The sequence below is a fragment of the Macrosteles quadrilineatus genome, unplaced genomic scaffold (genome assembly GCF_028750875.1).
Source record: "Macrosteles quadrilineatus isolate MER2022 unplaced genomic scaffold, UCM_ALF_1.0 Scaffold_5__1_contigs__length_97177068, whole genome shotgun sequence".
NCBI classification, from domain to species: Eukaryota; Metazoa; Arthropoda; class Insecta; order Hemiptera; family Cicadellidae; genus Macrosteles; species Macrosteles quadrilineatus.
In genome coordinates this window covers 24,371,795-24,395,318 of record NW_026542598.1, presented here as the reverse complement: position 1 = coordinate 24,395,318, position 23,524 = coordinate 24,371,795, and the positions used below count along the sequence as shown (strand labels likewise).

Genomic DNA, 23,524 nt, shown 5'->3' with positions numbered 1-23,524 from the left:
TATCAAAACATACAGGTAGAATTTTTGTGGTAGTGGTATAGAATCAAATTTAAAAGGTAAATAGTTAGAGAAAAAAAATATTAAAGGTTGCAGATACATCTTAAAACTTAGTATAAACTATCTGAAAGCTCTTAATTTTTAAGTACAATACTAGTTGTTTAGGTATAGATAAGTACATAATTAAGGACATGAGTTAAAATATATTAAAAACAATAAACGATACATTGTGAGGAACAAATAGATTACTAACCGTTTAAATATATTTTGAGAGTTAAAACAAAACATAAAACAAGCGTTATTAAGCCTATCCATTACATGTTTTGTTCGTTTAACTTAATTTGCTATTTTTGTTATCATATTATTAGAAATCTGACCATATAATAATGAGTAAGTTGGAATATCCCTATTTTGCATTGTCATACAATGAATCTATATCTTATGAGAGGCGTGTATTTATTTCTTTATTCTATATTCACAAACTATTGATAGCTGTTTTCATACTAATAACATAACAATTAAATAAGAAGAATTAATTAGTTCTTTAATATTTGTTAAAAAAAAAACAACAATATGCAATGCTAAGCTAATCATGATGTAAAATTGAGGCTCTTATTACTATGTAGCTATAAAATAATACTTGATCGATGAATACTGATTATGTATAAATATGCTTATAATTATATAACATGGCGTTCACAAAAAGTCCCTTTTTTAAGATTTATGATAAAACTTAAAAGATTCAACAATAATGATTTTTTGTATAGGAATCAAAATATAAAATATTTAGGTGCTGTTATATTGATAATAGCCAAAGATGTACAACAAAGGGACTGATTGTAAGATATAATATTATAAAATTTAGACTGATAAGTCCACTTCAATTATTGTGGACATCAGTTTTTTATACATACGCTTTTTGTAAATCTTATTATCTTATAGAATAGTCATAATGGTCAACATGATGATCTACTTTTAGTATATAAAAGTTTATTTTGAACTCAAAGGAAATTCCTAAGTTCTGCACTACTTTAAGATATTTCAAAAATATATTTTTTGCAGAATTATAATTTTTTTTTGTTAAATTAATAGATAAATGACATTAATTTAAATAATAAACCTTGAATAGAGACTATATTGAATTAGTGTATATAAATATTATTATTGTAAAATATTAGACTAAGTATCTATGATACACCGTTATTAAATAACAAGTGATGTTTCAAATGGTAACCAAATATCTCACAGAACTCAAAGTAAACTTAGGCTAAACATTCTGAAAAATTATATCACAATACATAAAACGTTTGAAATATATTAATATTAATATCATTAAAAGGCTTAATCAATAAAATAAAACCTAACCTAAATGCTTAACATAATTAAATAATATATGTACATCACAGCCTTTTTTTCATGTGCACAAACTAAAATACTACCGGAGTTCAACACTAAACTATGGCTATATCAGACTAGCAGCTTATAACGACATTTTATACAAGAAGCGTGGCACGTTCGGCTCCGTCTGACATTGCTGCTTAGCAGCGTAGTAAAAATATAAAATTTCAGTTACGATTCTTAAATTATTATATTAATCACATTTTCAATAGGGGTCTGCGGGCCAGGACTTTTTACTTTGGGTCGGGTCGGTTTGACAATTTTGGCTCTCGGGTTAAGGGGATCAATTGTGAAGAACAAATAGCTTATTCCCAGTATAGAAAATTCACAATAAAATATAAAAAAAAATAATGAGAGTGAGTTGAATTTAACTATTTTACTAGCTTTCATTTTTAGCCAAAGAAAAACTTTGGTTTTAGTATAGCTCTTTTTTAATTTTTTTTAAACATTAGTTAATTATTTGTAGTGCTTCATTTGGCTTATAAAATATTGAACTTGTTATTCCCTATATCATCAATCGTCAATATTTTCTCTGTACCTGACAAAGTTGTGACAATCTTATGGGGTCAAACCACATCATGAACATCATCTTCTACAATCAATGAGAAATTGTGAACATCTTCCAAAATCACAGAGAAATTGTAAATTTTCTATCGCGCATCTTCGAAGATGCTTTCACAAAAAGAAGTGCTTAACTCGACCAAAGCTTGACCCGCCCCAACCAACTTCTTGGGCTAACTTTTGGCCCTACCCAAAAATATCAGGGACCCGCAGACCCTTAGTTATTAAGTTGAAAAGCCGTTGAGATGGTTGTTGTCAAGATGGCACATCAGGAGTGAGGGCGTCTGTAGCCAGTCATGTGGTGTCATCTGCCAAGATCTGGGGTGATGGATATCTACAAACAACAGCGATAAGTTGTAAAACGTCCATCAAATACAGTAGAAACGTCTACCAAAAGAGTTTTGAAACTTTATCACACTCACCACAATCTGTCTTAGTGCTACACAATCTGACATGGTAAGGACATTGTTTGTAGAAAATCTAATTGCGAGATTGATTAACAAAAGATTGTAGTGTTATTCTTACCTGTTTTTAAGTTGCAGCTAATTTTCTAAGAGACTGTATATTTATCTAAAAAGGGGGGGTGTGATGAAAGCACAAGGGGGAAAAGTGGGGACTTTTGGGAAATACACATCTCAACATGGTCTAACAGCATAGAAAAATCCAGCATCTGCCTTATTTTTATCTTCATATCATCATTGGGCTCTGACTCAATAATGCTGTCCACTTCCACCCAAGATGGACACTGTGTATATAAGGTGAGCCCTCCACTCCAGCCAAGTCACAAATTACTAAGCTTTGGATTGCACATGTACAGTATTCGAACCCGTGCATGTACAAAGACCTCAATGTTGCAATCTTCAGTGCAACGCATTAGGCAACTGAGTGACCATGCCACCGTTGGCTGAACACGACAAGTAAGGCTTTAAGCACACTAGCGCTCGCAAGTAAGATTCAGCGGAACTAATACCCTGAGCTATACTTGGGCTTAGGTTTTAATGTGTTTGGAATGTCCGGGACACAAAAATTCAGGCTTTTAAAGGACATTTCAACTTGTGCTTTTTCGAAAAGGTGTTTTTTAACAGTTTTTTAACACTAATTTTAATTACACTTACCTCACTGAGAATGGCCCAGTTTTCTGTTTCGCTATGAACAGTTAATCTCAGGTGTTTGATGGGCCCAAGAATCCTAGGAACTATACCCTCTGCAACCCCCAAATTGTCAAACTTGCCTGTTGAAAATTTACATCACATTACATGACTTAATATTTAGTTGATTGTATTTATATCTAGCTAGGAAGTATTTTAATAAATTTTGAAACACATTATATTCCATCTTTCAAGTATATTCACAACAGTCCCATGGCATTTAGATCGACCAATACCTAAAATTCAAGCTTGTTAATTAATAGATAAAACATATTGTTGTTTAAAAGAACCACTAAAGTATTTTAATGATAATCAAATATACAATGTTAAAAACATAAACTGTGCAAGGTTGTATTTATTTAACATCCAAGCTTGGGGCCTCAAAGAAAAAAAAGAAGCAATTTCACAGAGAAAATCTGTTTTGAGTTTAATTTTCAAGTTCAGCTTCTGTTCTCGGAATTGACAAAAGCGTATCCAAAAATCACGCAATCGAAAACCACTATTGATCCATAACCATAAGAGCCGTTCACGATTCCTCTGCGATCAAGGGAGATGTTCACAATATCGTCACGACTGCAACAAACGTTCATCATTTCACTGTGATCGCAGGAGACAAAAATTGTATATCTGCTACACCAGAATCTAGGAGCGCTGGTTTTGCTGGATATGGCTAGTGGACTATGGTAAATGTGGGGAAGTGAGAACTAACGTCATTAAACTGTTGCCATCAGCTGATAAATACAGGTGAGATTTGTACTCTAAAAAAAAATCACACCGAGAGTGGCACTCTTGGATTCTGGTGTAGACACTAGCAGATTTGATTTGAACACAACGTTTACTGGCTCAGTGAGACTTCTTGGTTAGCTCTTTATTCTGTGGTCTTTTTACAGCTATCTGATAATCCTCACATTGAATTATGGTATATAAAGAACAGGAAAGTTTATTCATAAAGGTTATACTGGTAGCATTGACTATTGGATACAGAAGTTGTATTAATAGTCAAAGCTGGTAGTCTCTTTTAGCATCTGATTCTCCAGATGATATTAGGTATTCAACTGTAAGAAATGTATAAACCTAGCTCACCTATGATGACGTAACCATCCGAAGTAGTGTTGTAAGTGTCGTAGTTTGCCGGCATCCTCACCGGGGACACTTCTACTGTGGTGTTGTAAAGTTTGTCAGACGGATGTTCAGCGTTTCCGCTGCGGAACACATATCTGCAAACACAGTTTGTCACAAAACATGTGTTTGACATTCTAACTCGTTAAGTGCAGTACAACCGTAAAGAAGTTGATTAGTGATATACACTATATTGTAAAGAGAAAGATAAATAAACAATACAGATAGATACTTTCCCCTATTAGCTTGTCAAGAACAATTTAGGTAATTTATGGTAGTACCTATGATATGTTGTTATGGATAAAATCACAAAAACTACAATAACCTGTTATTTTGTTGTTTTACAGCATTGGGGTTTGCACCATTTTGTTTACTGTTGACTGGACCCTAACATTTAAAACTTTGATTAAAACTGATTGAGCCATTTTTGTGATTGTCCTTTTTTGAAGGCCAAAATGGATTTTTTTACCAATAGTCTAACTTGGAAATGTTGACAAAAAAATACATTCTCTATGTCCTATGTAGGCTATAGGTTGGAGAATGTAAATAAATCTATAAGACCGCCATGAATCAATTCCTTTCAAAGCATCACAGAACAATCATCATCAGCAGACATTTAAACACATAGTATTTTGTTTGATGATAAAAAACCCCCAAATAATTATGTTATTTTTTTTAGCATAGATATTCTTGCATAGTTCTCTCCCCACATGAGGAAAATAGTCACATTGCAGGGTTGAATTTCAGCCAGAGCAAGCCCTGATGTCAAAAATATTAGGAAATCCTTTCTTCGTAGACTTGTCATGGCCATTCTAACATATATACAACACAACAAGGGCTATCAATCAACATGTAACTATTGAAATCATCTGAAACATTTTTGTTGTTATGGCAAACATGACTTTGTTTATGACAAATCCACTTACTTTTTAATATAAAGCGGCGCCTTAAAAGAGAAGACCAGGTGGTCGCCCGGCTGTGGTAGAAGGCCCCAGAAGAACGTCTCACCCTCATACGCTCGCTTGAGAGTGTACTGCTTGTATGCCTTGATCTCTGTAGCCACCTCCGCATCGGGGTTGCTGTGTGGAGTGAACAGATTCACCTTACCAAACTGCTTATCCTGTCAACAACAAAAACTCAATGCAACCAACTGCTGGCACCTTCGTTACTTAAAATACTTCTGAAAAGAGGGTGTCGGATTACCAGAATTATAAAGACTATAATAATACCAAACTTATTCTGACCTTATACTATTGATATAACTAGAAATTCCATGCTCATAAACACATTCAGTGCTAGGGGCGGGAACTTTTGTCCCGCTGTACCGGCACTGCAGGTGCGGGGCGGGAAATGTTGTCCTCCTTGCATAACAACAATCTTGCTTCAGTGTGAGCTCAGCCTCGCACAAGCTGTTTCTGATTGCCTCTTGTTGTACCAGTTTTATACTTCAATCCAGTATAATTTGTTTTCAGATTCGACTATCTTATCGGTGGAAGGGATTGTTCTAAATTCAGTTCAGGGGTTTTGGGTTGGATTTAGTGAAATGGAATGGAAAAATGATGATAAATACTGCAGTGAAGAATTGTAAAAGGAACCTAACCACAAAATTGTTCTTGACCCCGTTTTGCAATAATTTTTAGGTGTATTCGGATTTTTTGTCCCTGATTTTTCCCTCCATTTGGCAATACTGAGAGTCTGCTGCTTAGGGCTGCTATCTGTATTGTAACTACGTCCACAACGACTACAACGCAGTACATGTTACAATTGCTTTTCCTATTGGGTGAAACTAAATTTAAACATTTTCGCACACTCATTTACACAGCGCATTGGCTGCTCCCGCCAACGGCAGCGTCTGGCCATCGCACGACCGCAGCGAACGTGTTACCTGTTACGCTGTTACCTGTTTTAAAATCAAAATGGAGAAAGTTGAATTAAGCTACCGGCAGAAGAATATGATGTAAATTACTGATTTCTGATGAATATACAAACTTGTTTGCCAAATCAAGCAGATAGGCTGACTTGTTGGAAGCTATAGGTAGGATCTTTTATGTAACATTAACTACTTATGTAACATAATCTAAGTAACAAAACAAAGGTAGAAATTTATGACTATATGAAGGTTCAAAGGCCATTGTTTTAACCTCTATTCTATTGTAAATTCATTCAGGACTACCTTTATTACATATGTTGAATGCTGCAAAAATAGTCAGATACATAAGTTTGATCAATAACCAAGCTAACTTTTTCAATATCTGGAGGCTCATCGAAGCATGTAACCGTAAGTAACCTTGCAAAACATATTGTAAATATTAATTAAAAAACAGGTTAGTTGTAATAATAACACAGTTCCAAATGGTGTTGATAGAAAAATATTGTGGGTATTTGTAGCATTTAAGTTACATTTTCTTCAAGCAACACCATTACAAATGGAAAATTTCAGATTTTAATATTTAGAATGGAATGTCAACTCAGGTAAAGTATCAGAGTAGTCAAATATACTACTGTCACTGTAAATCATAAACAAACAAAATAGTGATATCTTACCTTGAGCTTTTGTACCTTCCCCTTCAGAGAGGAGTAAGTACCAATATGTTGAAACAACGAGGGTTTATAGTGAATCCAAAGTTCTTCTTTGTCTTTCTTGCATTGTTTCTACAAACAAAAAACAACCAAACAGATTTGTTATTAGTAAGTTTGAAGATATATAATGTTAAATTTAAATTAGGGTGTTTGAATATCTTTTAAACTATGTAAGATATGGTAGAGTAACTGTCCAAAATTCATACTCTTATTGGGCTGCAACTTTTAACAATATTTTTGTTTCGTTAACAAAAACTGTTGGCCAGCTAAAAACCATTAAACCAGTAAACAAAATGTTGACAATTTTATAAAACATTTTTAGGTTATGGTTGCTAGCAATCACAGACTTGTAAAAAGTAATTATTTTTTTTTACCTAAAACAATGTTCTCGTTCATCGACTTATGTTCTAAGAACAACTAGGGATAGCATCTTAAGCTTAGCTAGAATGGACAATTTGTTTTAACATTCTAAGATAAACCCCACAATCACATAAAATCAATCCTCACATTGTCTTTTTCTAAGTTGCAAGCCTTTGTGTGGATGACATGGTCTAGCAGCCAATCCACTGGTTTGTCATTGTAGAACATGAAGAAGAACTGGATTAGCCAAGGCAGTTCAACACAGCGAAACATTTTACCTGAAAGATTATTAGAAGTTGAATAAATTCATAAAAACAATCGATCGCCCAACCCATCATCTAGTTTAACAAATTAAGGATTAAGGTTGTCTTGAGTAAAAATTCCATACCTTTATAATTGATAGACCGGAGGCTTATCTTTTTATTTTTACAGTAGTCAAGACTAGCTATGAGCTGGTCCATTAAACAAATAACAAACCAATACCTCATTATATTTGGATCATCTCATGGGATTTAAGGTCTATGGTGGCAGAGAGATAAGTTTTTTCATAAGAAGGTGATAACAAGACTCCTTACAATATTTAAACTAAAAATTAAGTTTGAGCGTTAATTTCAAAATGTACTAGGTAAAAATGTTTATGTATAACAATTAACAGAATAATTTTGAATCCTTTATTGCCATGTTGAAGTGTATTACTTAGCACGTTCGCTACCATGCGCTGGTAGGGTGATCAAAATAGACCGACCCTAATATTGAACTTCATTGATAGACTGGAGGTAGTAAATTGCTCAGTAGCTCAGACCAGAAATAGAAACCTGTTATAACCAAGTGATATGCATTATTCTAGCTTCCACTGTTTCTATATTCAGTAACACTGTTACTTCTACTTGCTTGTTGCTTTTGTTTCCAATAGTTTGACAAATTTTTTAAACGGCGCATATGTGTGACGTCGATTTATAGCAAAAATGTATAATACAATTTTACTATGGACCGATTGTCCCTTATTTGCGCTGCCTATATTAAACCCAATGTTGCAAAAACCAACTAAAACACAACTGCTGAGAACAAACATAGACACAGTATAACATCAACTGCACTGAGAAACACATGGTACAGCTATGATTCGAATAAGCACGTGGGAGCAGATACAATAAAATGAAAACAGGTGTACTAACTATATGGTGTTGTACTGAATATACCAACTGTCAAATCCAGAGACCAAGTGTCCCATATATAAGTCATATATCCCCAAAGACCGATATAAAATATCATGGCTTAAAAATTGACCGATAGGATCTGAAATGTATTTAAATGAGGGGACACTGGTACACATGTGGGACGTCGGTCTATTGGAATGGCCTGAGCGGCGCACTTTTGGGACGGTCATATTAAAAGTTGCCTCCATTAGGTAGTTTTAAAACATGTTACCTATGAAACCCAGCTGGCAGAAGTCTAAGACGAACCAATGTTGCTTGTTGGCTATTCGCTCCAGAGCAATAGTCTTCATTGTAGTAACAAACTGTGGCTTGACCAAAATATCATCCTCCAGTTGTATGTAGAACATACCCTTGGGCTGGGCATACATCATCAGGAAGGCAAAGTCAAGGTTCTGCTTGGATCTCCACTTCACCCTCTCCTGTAATGATCATCAGAGTCATAAACTTTGGTGCGCTTAAATAGTATTCAGTGATAGTGTATAGAAACAAATTCATCAACTAATCCATCAGGAAATATTGTTTACAAATTGGTTTGTTTATAAGGTGTGTCTATTCTTGATACTACCGATACTTAGACATTAGTATCAGTATGGGTAGGGATGTGTTGATTCTTTATACCAATTCTCGATACCACCAATATTTGGACATAGGTATTGGTGTGGAGAATCGATCATATAAAGTCCATACCCGACTAGTCTGCAAAGATCACGAGATTCTGCTTTTTCTGCGATTGCGCATAACAACTTAGACGTTACCGTGATCGGTACAGTGATGATGTCTAAACGGCTGCAGAAGATGATCACAATATTCCGACTAAAAAAGAAAAAATGAAACTCATCTACACAACCACAGGAAAAGAACAGAATTTTTCCAAATTGCAGGAGACGATGATGATGTCTAGACGACCTCGGAAGATGATAATGATGTATACACGACCGTGGGAGGTGATCAGAATTTTGCAGTGATAGCAGTGCTGCGAGATACGATAATGAAGTCTCGGATTTAACATTATTTTTACCTTTGATAGGGTATTTATTTAATGTGTTAAAAAAGGGGTTGGACTTTAATTGACTACCTTGAACTTTTCATTCCTGCATTATGTCTTTACCTGGGAAAAACCCAATTACCCCAAAACTTATGGAAGGAAAGAAAGACAGAGGTTGGTGTAGTATAACCACTTACAAGAATATATAAAGTGGATTACGTCAAATAAAAAAAAATGGTATCGGTATCTAAAACAGATTTGTCAGGTATCAAGAATCGATCAGTTTTGGTATCAACATCACTAGTATGTACAACAAAGTATCAGCTGTTTTATAGATGAAGAAAATAACCTCACGATATTTTGAGGTGATAAAGAATTCAACTTGACTTAGTTGTTGAAAAAATTTTAACAGTTTTAGTGAGCATTTCTAGTAGAGGCTTCTTACCTTGGAGTCCCCAAGAGTAACCCTCAGGCTGTTCCAGTCAGGGTAATAAGATGCTGTAGGAGCGATGATCTCTATCAGCCCAGTCTCCACCTCCTCTACAAAGCTGATCAACATTTTGTATTAGTATTTTGAAAAACGTGTCCATAAATCAATCACACTTCAGGACCATCTTTTAAAGGAATAGTTTGTTTCGTGTGAATGCTTTTTTTGTGCTGATTCTGTCAACTCATGAGAGTTATCAATCGTCTAATCCCAGTTAGCTATTGCTGTTTCTTTTAACTTCAGAATGGTGGATTAAACAGTTATTTTTCAATACATTGGCCTATTAATTGCAAATACATGTTCCCACTTTCATTAGTATCCATGCACTTGCTTTTCAGCTCTTAATAAAATTCTATCAAAAATACTATTTCTTTAGATTATAATAAAGGCAGCATATAACTTAGAGCCATACCAATTTTTAAGGAGGCTTTCATTATGATAAACATGAAGTAAATTAGTTTCTGACACACTGAGGAACTTAGTTCCTGGCAACTGAGGAGAACTGATTGTTATACAGGGTGGTCCAAAAACAAGGTACTCATCATTTCACGGCAATTAATTATTACTAGTGGCATGTAGGGACGTAAGTCCCTAAAAAGCTCAAAATGTGAAACAACTTATTCTAATATTTAATCAAACTAAGAATCAAATTATTTATTTGTCAAGATGTTGTTTGTTCTTTGTTTGAAGTTCATTGTTGGTGATGGTGAGTTAATATTGTTCAAAGGTTTATTGCGGACATTTTCCATCACGAAAGTAAAAAACAATACACAACGTTTCGGGATCTGGAATCTGATCCCGTCTTCAGGTGAAAAAACTTAACTAACACATTACAACTAACAATACACAAACGCCCAACCTAAGTTGGAATACACTACCGAGGGTAGTAGTAAAAAAATATGCACTGTATAGCAGTCAAGTCATGATACAACATGCAATTAATAACAAATCACAAAACACTATAATCTATAAAAGGTTTACGTACAAAAAACTCACACAATGGAACACTAACAACACCGTACGTTATGACTCCACCAGGTGGAGTCATAACGTACGGTGTTGTTAGTGTTCCATTGTGTGAGTTTTTTGTACGTAAACCTTTTATAGATTATAGTGTTTTGTGATTTGTTATTAATTGCATGTTGTATCATGACTTGACTGCTATACAGTGCATATTTTTTGACTACTACCCTCGGTAGTGTATTCCAACTTAGGTTGGGCGTTTGTGTATTGTTAGTTGTAATGTGTTAGTTAAGTTTTTTCACCTGAAGACGGGATCAGATTCCAGATCCCGAAACGTTGTGTATTGTTTTTTACTTTCGTGATGGAAAATGTCCGCAATAAACCTTTGAACAATGTTGTTTGTTGTTATGTTCAAAAATAAATAAATAAATAAGATGGATATGCCTGTACACCCTTCTTTGTGTGAAAAAGAATCTCAGTTTGCTTTGGTTGTTATTACAGTAGAACCTCTTTAATCCGAACTAATTGGGACCGGGGGTAGTTCGGACTATTGAATAGTTTGGATTACAGAACATATTGTTGTTTTTACATAACAATAGGTAGGGAAAAGTGAAAAATGCTTTATAAAGTAAAATACAGTGTTTATTTGATACAGTAGTAAACGTAGGGAATTATCAGTACCTACTGTACATTACAATCAAAATAATTACGGTGCGTACATAAATAAATACAGTGTACAATAAAGAACTACTGTACTGTGTATAGAGTACAGTAATGAGGCGTTTGGATTAGTGGACGTTCGGATTACAGGGGTTCGGATTAAAGAGGTTCTACTGTATCTATATACATAGAAATCCAATGTTTGGCTGTCGTATGATTGTTCTTTATGCATTACTAAACGGCCATCCGATCGTGATGAAACTTAAGGGAAGTAAATAAGTAGTGTACAAAATTAACAGCCTCATAAGCCACATTGAGTAATATTTTATGGTTTTTAGGGTTCCATTTCCCAGTTGTCGAAGCAAATCACAAAATTCCTTTCCATCAAAATGGACAGCTGACACGAATATTTTTGGTTTTGTTTTTGATTTTCAAAAAGTCTCAATTATAGATAACTCTATACCTGGTTTTAATATAATATACTGTACATTGACTGGCTAAGAATAAGAAGTAAACCAACTGAAGTGTTTATTGAACTGGCTTGTAAGTGCTGCCTTGCTTGGCGATATAGCACGATCACTTATATTAAAGTAAACAAAAACAGCTGTGTATGGCTTCCAATGCTATTCTTACGGAAGACATTTTACGTTATATCTTACTTCGTGTTGTTAACATTTTGGCAATTTCATTTTCACGTCATCACGAGATAGAGACCCTTAATTTGAGCCCTCCCCCACCGTTCTACGTCTTCTCGGTCACCCACAATTCTGACGCAAAGAATCGCCTTTAGTAATCAATATATAGATTATTTATTAGCTATACAAACCTACTCTATCTTAAAACTAAGTATTCTACATGTTTCCACCATTGTTTATTACATATTCATTTGTCTTTGCATGTACCATTCCTGAACATTATTGTGGAGTGATTTCCATTAAAACAGAAGTTAAGTAAAAGCAGCAGTTTAGATGCGTAAATTTTTTTTGTCACCCTGTATTACTAAAGTATGTACTAGAAGAACATTTTACTGGCAACAGCCCAGCCTCTTTGATTACCTCTTAATCTGGACTTATTAGTGATAAAGTGTATTTTATATCATATTCCCATGAAATAATCTGATCTTTAAAAAAACTAGCTGTTACCCACGGGCTCCACCCTGTTTACTACATAAGTATTAATAAAACTATTGATTGGTTAAGTTAAGCTGAAATAAACAAAGCAGAATACAGTAATGGTAATACAAACAAATAATAACAGCTGAGGTATCTATCTATATATTAATAGGCGAGCATGTTTCTTTAAAACCTTTTTTCTCAGCTCGTGTGCATCGTAGGGAAAATCTACGCATACCGTTGGAAAGCTATTTTCCTGTAGGTGTGCAGAATCCCTTTATAAATTTAAATAGGCTCAAAGATAAGCACAACAAATGAGTTTAAAAATTTGAAAAAATTAACATGGATCTTATGCGTTGCTATGCTGGTTACGAAATAACAACGAAATATAAACAGAAAATCAAAACAAATGGAGGAAACTCCAATCACATGTTTTATTTACAGTGTGGGGTGAAAATAGATAAGTGAGTACATTACATATTTTTGGTCGAGTTTCGACCACTGGACGACCTCTCGTTTTTATTATTAGGTAAATGGAAAGTTCCCTTTGGAAAGTAATTACGACCTTATAGGGCAATTTATGAAATAATGGATAATTTTGCGCAAGGTTTCTCGTCATGACGAACATTTTAAGTATATGGTTTATGGGGGTGTGACTTGTAGTTTTCTCAAAAGTTCATGGGTACTTTTGGCTTTATATATAGATTCAAATATTCTTTTCTTTTTTTACAGACTTACGAATACCATCAGCTAATTTTAACATAAAACCTAATGTATTTGAGATACAATACTCATCATTGAATACAAAATCGCATGGTGAATTATTTCCACCAAACAATGCTATTCAACCAATGTAAATTATACTTACTGGTCTCTAACTTCATTTGCAACTTGATTTACATATTCTTCATCAGTCTGGAACAAAAGGAAGCAAACATGGTTATTATTTCAAACTTTGATTTATTGCATCCTCCAAGTCAAATAATTGTTTAGTAACTTAGATGGTTAATTTTGGTGGTTTGTTGATATAGAAACATTTATTCCATCTCTAAATTTAAAATTTATATAACATATTTTAAAACTTTTTTCATACATTTTTTCTGATTACATCAAAAAAACAATTTATCTCGTCTAAAACGGCAATAATTTACATATATATTTAATTGAAATTAATTAACTTCATTTCTTTTTTGTTAGTAAAAATTACTATTGGCAGTTTTAATTCAACCAAAGAGCAGTTTTATCAAAATTTAAATAGTATACATAATAGATTTCTTACAAAATTTGTAAGATAAGACAAAATCAATTCAAAACCAAAATATTACAAGATAAAATACTTCAGATATAAATCCATACAACTGAAACAATTAAGATCCAAGACAGCAAAATGCCCCATAGCTTTGCAGGTGTCATTAGAGTATTACACATTCTCATACGATTTGTAGCCTGAAACAATAACCGAGGGAATGCAAGCTGGACTCATTTACACGTTGGATTTCACATGAATAGCCCTCCCAGCTTTCAGCAGCAGCATTCAAGAGTACTCATTAAAATAAAATACTGTATTTATGTTTCAACTGATGCTTTGAAATTTGTTTTTGTATTCTAACAGCAACAGACACAAGAGGTGAACTACACTTTGCATATGTGATGTAGAAGCAGGAAATTAATTCTTACAATGTTTAGTTTCAATTACAGTAGTTGTAATTTAGTTGACGTGTAAATTTTTGTTCTTCTTCTTTTTGTTTCTTGTTGGGAGTGTTATTAAGAAAAAACTAATTATGTCAGAGGTACATTGGGATAAATGTTGCTTTAAAGTGGTGCAATTAATTCACAAACTTTCACAAAACCTGTTTCTAACAACTTTACAACAAAAGTTGTTTTAAATTATTGTGTTTGTAAGGAAAAGGTATTTAAAAAAATCAAAACCTGTACTTAATTTACTGTGACTTTTAGCGATGGCCACTTTATTACCCAGCCGTTTTTAAAGTGTCACTACTCAATGAGTAAAAAAATTCTATTTACATTTCATTTCATACTACAGGCTGATGAATTTGAAAAAATTGTCAGTTCTTCAAATAGGCAAAATAAACTTTAAAAACCCACTTTGAGAAGGTTAAATCAAGTCACATTTTCAAGCTAAATTATGTCTTTGATAGATACAAGTAGATATCCTGTTCCCAAGTCAGTCTGTCACCAGTATTAGAATTCAAATGAACAACGGAACACGTCAATTGATATCATTCTCTTCTGTTGTGTACATAAACTTTTCAACTAAACTAAACTGAATGTTCCAAAAATAAGAATGTTTAATGTGTCCACATAAAATATAGTACCTAAAATTAAAGAAGAAAATTGAATTTTCAACAGCAGCACACTCTGCAAAAGTCTTATTCGACTGTGTCCTTCATTAATTCAAAATTATCAACAGCCATTGTGGTCTATTGAGTTATAGAGGGACTGTATAAAAGTCAATGATAATATCTTCTATGAACATCTAGTTTACAGTCGACATACCTCAGCTATGAAGACCACAATGACGACGTCCTCTTCCTCTTCCTGTGTCATACTGTCCAGGATGTTCTGCAAGGTTGCCAACAAGTAGCTTTGGACTTCTCTCTTGACTGTGGGGATCCCCAGCACGACAGACACTGTGACAATTACAAGTAAATCAGCTGTTTAACACTTACCCAGCACGACAGACACTGTGGCAAATCACAGAAATCAGCTGTCAAATGGTCATTGGCTTGTCATGACAGAATGGTGTAAAACATCCGTCAGTTGAGAAGGATGTTTATGTAAGTGTTTGACAATAGGTTATTTGTGATTTCACACTGGGTGCTGGTGGTAATTACAACACTGATTTGAAACATTTTGGGGCAAACAGAATTATTTACAATATAAAATATGGCCAAAATTCAAATTAAAACATATTTATTCATAGCATTGGCTTGGTATCGCCAAATACACAAAACTTGTCAGCGATGTCCAATTAATTAACCCTCCGAGTGTTATTTATACAGCGACACATAACACACTTTGTGTAGTGTTTTGTGTCGCTGCAGCGACTCACAGACACTGTTTACGGCGAAGGCTCTATGACTGACAAAATCGGATTGAACTGGATCGAGTTAGGTATCGTTTTATTTGACAGATTCAGAGCTTTCTCCGGAGGTCTGTCTCTAAGCGCTATTCATTTTAGTTCCGAAAATATTGTAGCAGACAGCTGACGTGCGTAATTGTAAACAGCTTGATTAACCTCGGACCGATGACTGATGTGTTTTGTTACGTTTATCATTGTTTTAGTGTTAAAAATCAAAAGTAGTGATATACGTGGTGCATTATAAGAAGATTTAAGTGATTTTGAAGGGCTGGTTGATGATCCTTAAGAAGTAGGTAGTGATATTGATGTAAATTATCAGCCAGATTCCTAGCTATGGTTAGGCTATGCATTCTTAGCTAAACGCTATGTACTGAAATCTGTTTTTTGCCCATAACTTATTTATTTGCAAATCTACTTCCTTATATTATTACATATTTGTAATCCTCATAAAATTTAGAACAAAGTGGCTATTTTCAAATATTTATAGGCCTTTAATTTATACAATTTCATTGAGCGCGAACTTATTTTTTTTTTTTTTTAATTTTCCAAAATATTTTTTTTGAAACAAATGTTCCTTATGTTCTATGTATAATATTGAAGCCCATGATTTTCCAAACAAAATGGTATATAGAACAGTATAATTAACATTGTTTTCAAGCTTCTCAGATCCGTTTTAATAAAACCTTGCAAATGAGCAAAAAATAGGCAGACATTAAGGCCAAAACAAGGGACACTCGGAGGGTTAAAAAAGTATCAAACCATTTTGTATATGGAAATTGGAGTAAGCAGTTGATGTGGCAGGAAGGGGTACGCAGAAGGTAGTCTCAGCACTTGGACAGCATCTCCTCCACCTGGCCTCAGTCCTGTCATGTTCCTCAGCAATGTATGTATAATTAACTCACCTCCAGACCGTCCCCTGGATATGCTGATAGCAGGCCGTAGACTGGATGGACTCAGCAGTAGATGTGGCAGGAAGTGGTACGCAGAGGGTAGTCTCAGCACTTGTGCAGCATCTCCTCCACCCGGCCTCAGTCCTGTCATGTTCCTCAGCAATGTACGAGCCTCAGGACTAAGCTGCAGAGGCAGTGAAGTGCTGAGGTTACCACCAGGAGGTACCGTCTCCATCAGCAGCTGACCTAGTTGCTGTGTCAGCACGTGCACATCTTCTTCCCTCTCTCTGAAATGCATGTTTTTAGATGATTGACTATTATAATCTAATTTTTAAAATAATTTAAACTAAACCCCGTCTCAAGTTGGGGTGGAACAGGACAATGACTCGGCAAGTAAAGGATTTACTTGGGCTGCAAGTAAATGGATTGATTAAACATGTAAATATAATGAATGATTTGAATTACTACCAAAAGCAAACTATAACAGTTTGTTTTTTTTACGCATCCCAATTTACAAGTAGCGATAAACACTTATCAGTAGGTTGGTTTTCTTTACCTCATTGCCGATCAGCTGATATACATTTTTGACTAGGCAGTCCAGTGTTATTGGGAATTTATTGTGGATAGGATGCAACATGGTGTTTTTGCAAGCTCAAAGAGTATGAATTGTAGAAAAATACATAGAAAGTTGAGTGATTCCAGTATCTGATAAATCAAATATTTATAGACTTACCAAAAATTTAAGGAAATCGGGTCTGTAGAACACAAAATGTAGAACACATGTAATACTCAACAGAGTTATTACACTTTAGAACCACACATCGACCCATAGGAAGCCATTGGTGAATAATTAGCCTTTGTATTTTATAATAAAGAAATGTGCACCGGTGCAGACAAAAATTGGTTCAGGGGTCTCCCAAATGTCACATATTGCCAGGTTTACCTAGTGAATGTTTCATAAATGTCCTAATGTTTAAAAGACAACCAGAAAAAAGATCCAAAGACATCAGTTTTTAAAGTCGGACCTACAAACATATCTGACTTTCAAATTAACTCCCTATTGCTCTTTTATGTTTGTTTCAGATGATTAACTAAGTATATCCGCACCTGTACATGGCTTCCAGATGCTGCAACTTCAACTGTAACTCTGCTATCCTCTGCACCACAGCTTGTTCCTGAGTCATATCTGGGGACAGAAAAAGCATTATAAGATCAAAGAATATTAAATCCTGTAAACCTTCATACTATTCTCTTGTAGCAACTAATGTATTGGGTACTGAAAGGAAAAGGCTGGCCTACTGTGGACAAATGACAAGAATGCAATTGGATATACGTGATGTTTTCAAATTATAATATTATTATACCAAATGAGGATACACCTGTAAGCCTGCACAGATCCATTGTTCTGTTTGTTCACAGGAAAAAATCCTAGGACATTTACATGATTTAGCTGGTTGGCACACCAACAGAGTAGATAATGTGAGAAATGTATTTTTTGACACTACAGTTACATTCAAACCACAGACTAACTGTCAAAGAACATTTTAAACATTAAGAGTATTAAAGATGATTATGTTTATTAAGAATTATGAAAAACTCGGAAAAGTTAAAAAGATTGCAAAAGTTCAAGTAAAAGTTCACGGTGACTCTAAAAAGTTAATGTTAGTCCTGTTTTCTTTGTAAATTATATAGAGAGGAAACAGTAGTAAAAGAAATATCTAAGGAAATTCCTGAAACCATATTTTGTTCAGATCTTAATGAGTAAAAAGTTTTAAGTCACAGTATTTTTTTAAATATTTGATAAGGTACAGTTATTGTAATAAATTAAGGGAATTTCAAACTTTAAAAATCAATTTTAAAATATTTCATTTACAATATGTTTATAACGTTAGAAAAACAAGAAATTTTGGTGAAATTTCTGATTTGAGACTATGCAGTTGTTTCATTAATTCACAAGGGTGCTTAAAATAATGCTGGTGCGTAATTTCATTAATTCACATTTCATAATGTGAAATGTAGGTCCAATCAACATTTAAAAAGAGACATAACAATAACATGAGGGTGTCATAATCATTAAAATTTAATAATAGTATCAATCACTAAACTGTTTAATACATCAACAAAATCAAGTTGCTTGCAGGTTAATTATTGTTACAATATTGCCCGTTAATGTAGACGAGAGCACGCCCCGTGGTCGAAAAATCGACCAAAAGTATGTTTTGTGCAAACTTCTCTATTTTCACCCCACACTGTTAAATAAAACATGTGATTGGAATGTCTTCCATTTGTTTTGATTTTCTGTTTATATTTTGTTGTTATTTCGTCATCACCATAGCAACCCATAAAACCCATGTTAATTTTTTAAAATTTCAAATTCATTTTTTGTGCTTATTTTTGAGCCTATTTTAGTTTATAAAGGGATTCTGCACACCTACAGGAAAATAGCTTTCTAACGGTATCCGTAGATTTTCCGTACGATACACACGAGCTGAGAAAAAAGGTTTTAAAGAAACATGCTTGCCTATTAATATATAGACGAGGGGTCGTCCAGTGGTCGAAACTCGACCAAAAATATGTAATGTACTCACTTCTCTATTTTCACCCCACACTGTAAATAAAACATGTGATTGGAGTTTCTTCCATTTGTTTTGATTTTCTGTTTATATTTCGTTGTTATTTCGTCACCAGCATGGCAACGCATAAGATCCATGTTAATTTTTTCAAATTTTTTAACTAATTTTTTGTGCTTATCTTTGAGCCTATTTAAATTTATAACGGGATTCTGCACACCTACAGGAAAATTGCTTTCTAACGGTATGCGCAGATTTACCCCACGATGCACACAAGCTGAGAAAAAAGGTTTTAAAGAAACATGCTTGCCTATTAATATATAGATAGATAGATGGTCCATGCTGCTGTAAAGCATTAACACACACATAAAAATGTTGTATAACTATTCTCGCAACATAACTGTAATCATCCATCGTTATAATTATCCTAAAAAGCTTTAACGTAGCTTTTGCGTAAGAATAACAATCTAGAAATAATGAAGGTGACAAGGTTCCTCTTGTAAAGCCTTCTTATTCTAGAGAAGCACTTAGAATTCAAGAACTCTTAAGCCTGATATTAGACTTAACATTATTCAACTCCACTGTGAGGTGGTTTGTGAACCCAACCATTTATCACAAAGTTGGAAGGTTTCTGACCTAAATCCATTATCGCATCGAGGTAGTTTTTCAGATTTTGCTAAAACGTTCAGCAATTTTTTGAAAACAACCATTATTTTTTAAGGATGTAGCAATTCAGTTTGAGCAAAATAATTTTTTTGTAAGCAATTTGTTTATACTGTAATATTTTAAGCTGAGTCTGCTGAGTTTAACCTTGTTAGCAGGATCCAAACTAAATTAAAACTTTTATTAATTAAAATTACAATGTTTTTAATATTTCACTGCCTCTAAAATATAACAATAAGTAATTAATATTCCAAATAAAATTTGTTACAAAACTTACAGTTGAAATAAGAAAGTATAAAACTTTTCCTTGAGCACAGTCAAGGAGGAATAAGAGATATTACAATGCAAAATGAGGCAATTAAACAGGTATTGTTGGTTTAAAAGAGCGAGGTTTGAGTTGATTGCAAACATTTCTCTTTGGTTTTCGCTCGGTTCAACTTACAGAACAATAATGTTAATTGGGCATTTAACTTTTGCTGTTAATTCAAAAGTATCACGGGTAAAAATTCATCTAGGTTCATTTCTGGTTAAAATGAGTTCAATCTAGGATAAATTAAAAATCGTTTAAGCTTCACAGTTACATTATTGAGTTATTGATCGATTCTGCACAAAGTTAGTTTAGATGAAAATCGTTCATTGTTGATTTTGAAAAATCACACTTCAAATTTTCATAAATACTTTATTGTATTTCAGATTATGGTAGCTATCAATTTTTATTTTTGAAAATGTGTTCCTAACCTGTGAAGACTAACACTTTTGAAGCGTGGTTTGCAAAATTTGAGTTTAAGTGGAAAATGTGATGAACGCATTGAACTATGTTGTGTTTTAAAGTTCACAAGAATACACAAATGATTAGTATAAAGAACCCAAAATAATTAAATGAACACATTGGTTCCAACCAAATTGGGTAACGAGTCAAGCTGGTCTAGTTGTAGAGCGTGGCACTTCGGTCTCCAAGGTACTGGGTTCAAATCCCGCCAATCACTTATGATTCTTATCCAACAGACAAGCCGCAACCCCCTCTAGAGCTAGCCTAGTGGAGAATCATTCCGGGATAGAATCAAGAGAAATTAAAAATTATGTATAAAAACACTGTTGGGTATAGAGTATGTGTGACACCATAAGATTTTATGAACGTAAAAGGATAACATTTTATAACATGGACAGTTACTTTCGTCATCATACCATGTTAACTTAAAAATTTTATTAAACAGTCGATGTCATAGTTAATCAATACTGATAATTTAGACTTGTACATGTTGAAAAGTACAAGTCTTAAGTTAAGTTATATATTGTGGCTTAAGTTTTATATTGTAAGAGTATATGTATCATTAAAGCTGCAAACTTTTTGAAATTGATTTAATGCAGGTTTTACCAGAAGAATAAGGGTCGATTGTTGAAGCAGAGGTATATATGGTATGCACAGGAACACAATGTTAGTGGTTGTTTGGTTGATATGGTGAATGTTTACAAGTGTAAACATGTTGTTAAGCAACACAACGCCACTTTCATAAGTTATAATAACTAGTGCAACAATACAATGCACTTACTTAAAAAAAACAATATATTATAAATAGTAATGTTTTGAAGTAGTCATATAGTTTTCCTTTTTGTTTATGAATTTATACTTGTTATTTTATCATCAATACACTTTCAAGTTGACATACCCTTTTCTTACAAATAAAACTTTTTAATAGTGCCAATCGAAAAGGCCGACTTATTAAAAACCATCACACGATGAATAAGCTAAAAGAGAAAACAGACTTTAAAGAGCAGCATAGTCTATAATAAATTAATTACACAAATTAATTGCTCTTTGATTATAAAGTATCTATAACTGATCTATATAATTGGCATGTCTGCTTCAGTATCAAAGTCAATGCTTATACATTTAAACACTTTTTATTTAGTTTGTACTGGAACCCATCCTCTAAGTTGACAAAATGTAACTATTTAAGTAAAGTAAAAGATTTTGTTATTGTGATATTTGTGTTAAAAAAGATTTTGAAAGATTGCCCATTAAGGTTTGAAATCCTAAATGAGTCTATGAGCTAGCTGGTCTAGTTGTAGAGTGCAAGACTTTGGTCCCTGAGGTCTTAGGTTCAAACCCGCCAAATCACCGATGGATTTTTAAGTGATGCCGCAACGATAGGTCTAGCATAAAGTAATGTGAAAAACAATCCCAGACGCTTAGCGTCACAAAACAAAATAACACTGGAATAGTCATTTATACATAGAAAATCGTAGATGACATTGTTTCATTACACTAACTATTGTTACCAACCAGATTATGTCAACTGGAAACAAATTGTTATTTAGCAAGAACGTACTTTACACTAAGCTTGTTTTAGGAGTTAATTTTATTTCTTTTTGATCCTTATCGATCACAAAGCACTAAAACACTTGGATTGTGCTTAGTACTTAGTTTCGCTATAAACAAACGTAGTGTCTAGGAAACATTTCCAGTGGAATTCTACTATTTCTAAAATGCAATCAAGATTAACGCCGTCCATTAAATATGACAAGTTGACTCTTTGAAGACAGCACACAATTTAGATGAAGGTTAAAGAAATTTCAGCTGACGTTAATGAAGGTGGATCATAAAATATTGTGAAAGAAAAGCGTTCAAGGTCTCGCGATATTCTCTTTCTTTACCTGTTTTATATTCCCCCAACGTTATATGCAAAATAATGTAATGTTTTACTATGAGTGAGGGATTTTTTTTTTTTTTTATAATTGTATTTTACATTAATATTTTTTTAACTGTCACAATACCATAAGAACATTGTATTTGAGTCGATTTGTATCAGTATTTTATTAAGTTTTAATGAATATTAATTGTTAAATCAATCAAAAATTAAATGAAAATTAATTTGTAAATAATATTAAAAGATTAGATAGCAATATAATGATAAGGTATGTAATGTAATGTAATGTTTTACTATGAGTGAGGGATTTTTTTTTTTTTTATAATTGTATTTTACATTAATATTTTTTAACTGTCACAATACCATAAGAACATTGTATTTGAGTCGATTTGTATCAGTATTTTATTAAGTTTTAATGAATATTAATTGTTAAATCAATCAAAAATTAAATGAAAATTAATTTGTAAATAATATTAAAAGATTAGATAGCAATATAATGATAAGGTAAAGATTCATGAGCCAGGAAATAGATTAACTTAGTGGGAAAAGATAAGATTGGGATGTATATAAAATTGTGATAAAAGATACAAATATAGGATAAAATGTATAAAGATAAAAAAAACTTTGTTACTTTGTACCCTTTTACCTATATGAGGTACCTTATTAATTGCTACAGTAGTCTAAAATGACTTTTCCAGAAGTTGTAATTTTTAAATAATTAATTTGTTTTCATGAGTTCTACACAAGCCCCATAGTTTTCCCCTAGTATATAAAAATAGGAACCTAAAGAAATCACAACTGTTTTACTTTCTATTACTACACTTCATTCACAATGGTAGGGGGAGAAATTCAGCGGTTTTAGGGGAAGAAATCCATCCCCTTTACTTGAACCTTCTTTAAAATAATAATAACTAGAGGTCGTCCAGTGGTCGAAAACTCGACCAAAAATATGTAATGTACTAATGTACAGACTTTATTTTTACCCAACGCTGTAAATGAATCATGTGATTGCTTCCATTTGTTTTGATTTTCTGTTGATATTTCGTTGTTATTTTGTCACCAG

General features: G+C 33.3%; 1 protein-coding gene across 1 annotated transcript in view; it reads right to left on the bottom strand.

Moving 5' to 3' along the window:
• Positions 1-1,517: 1,517 nt before the first annotated feature.
• LOC128994241 (alpha-1,3-mannosyl-glycoprotein 4-beta-N-acetylglucosaminyltransferase B-like) overlaps positions 1,518-23,524 on the bottom strand; it is a 109,203-nt gene continuing 87,196 nt past the window's right edge. The window contains exons 3-14 of the mRNA XM_054418644.1: positions 17,688-17,766; positions 16,593-16,867; positions 15,105-15,238; positions 13,456-13,502; positions 9,811-9,913; positions 8,592-8,799; positions 7,311-7,441; positions 6,768-6,875; positions 5,150-5,343; positions 4,188-4,321; positions 3,072-3,187; positions 1,518-2,290 (exon numbers count right to left, since the gene is read on the bottom strand). Coding sequence (XP_054274619.1) covers positions 2,261-2,290; positions 3,072-3,187; positions 4,188-4,321; positions 5,150-5,343; positions 6,768-6,875; positions 7,311-7,441; positions 8,592-8,799; positions 9,811-9,913; positions 13,456-13,502; positions 15,105-15,238; positions 16,593-16,867; positions 17,688-17,766 — 1,559 coding nt within the window. The 3' untranslated portion in view covers positions 1,518-2,260. The remainder of the gene's footprint in view (positions 2,291-3,071; positions 3,188-4,187; positions 4,322-5,149; positions 5,344-6,767; positions 6,876-7,310; positions 7,442-8,591; positions 8,800-9,810; positions 9,914-13,455; positions 13,503-15,104; positions 15,239-16,592; positions 16,868-17,687; positions 17,767-23,524) is intronic.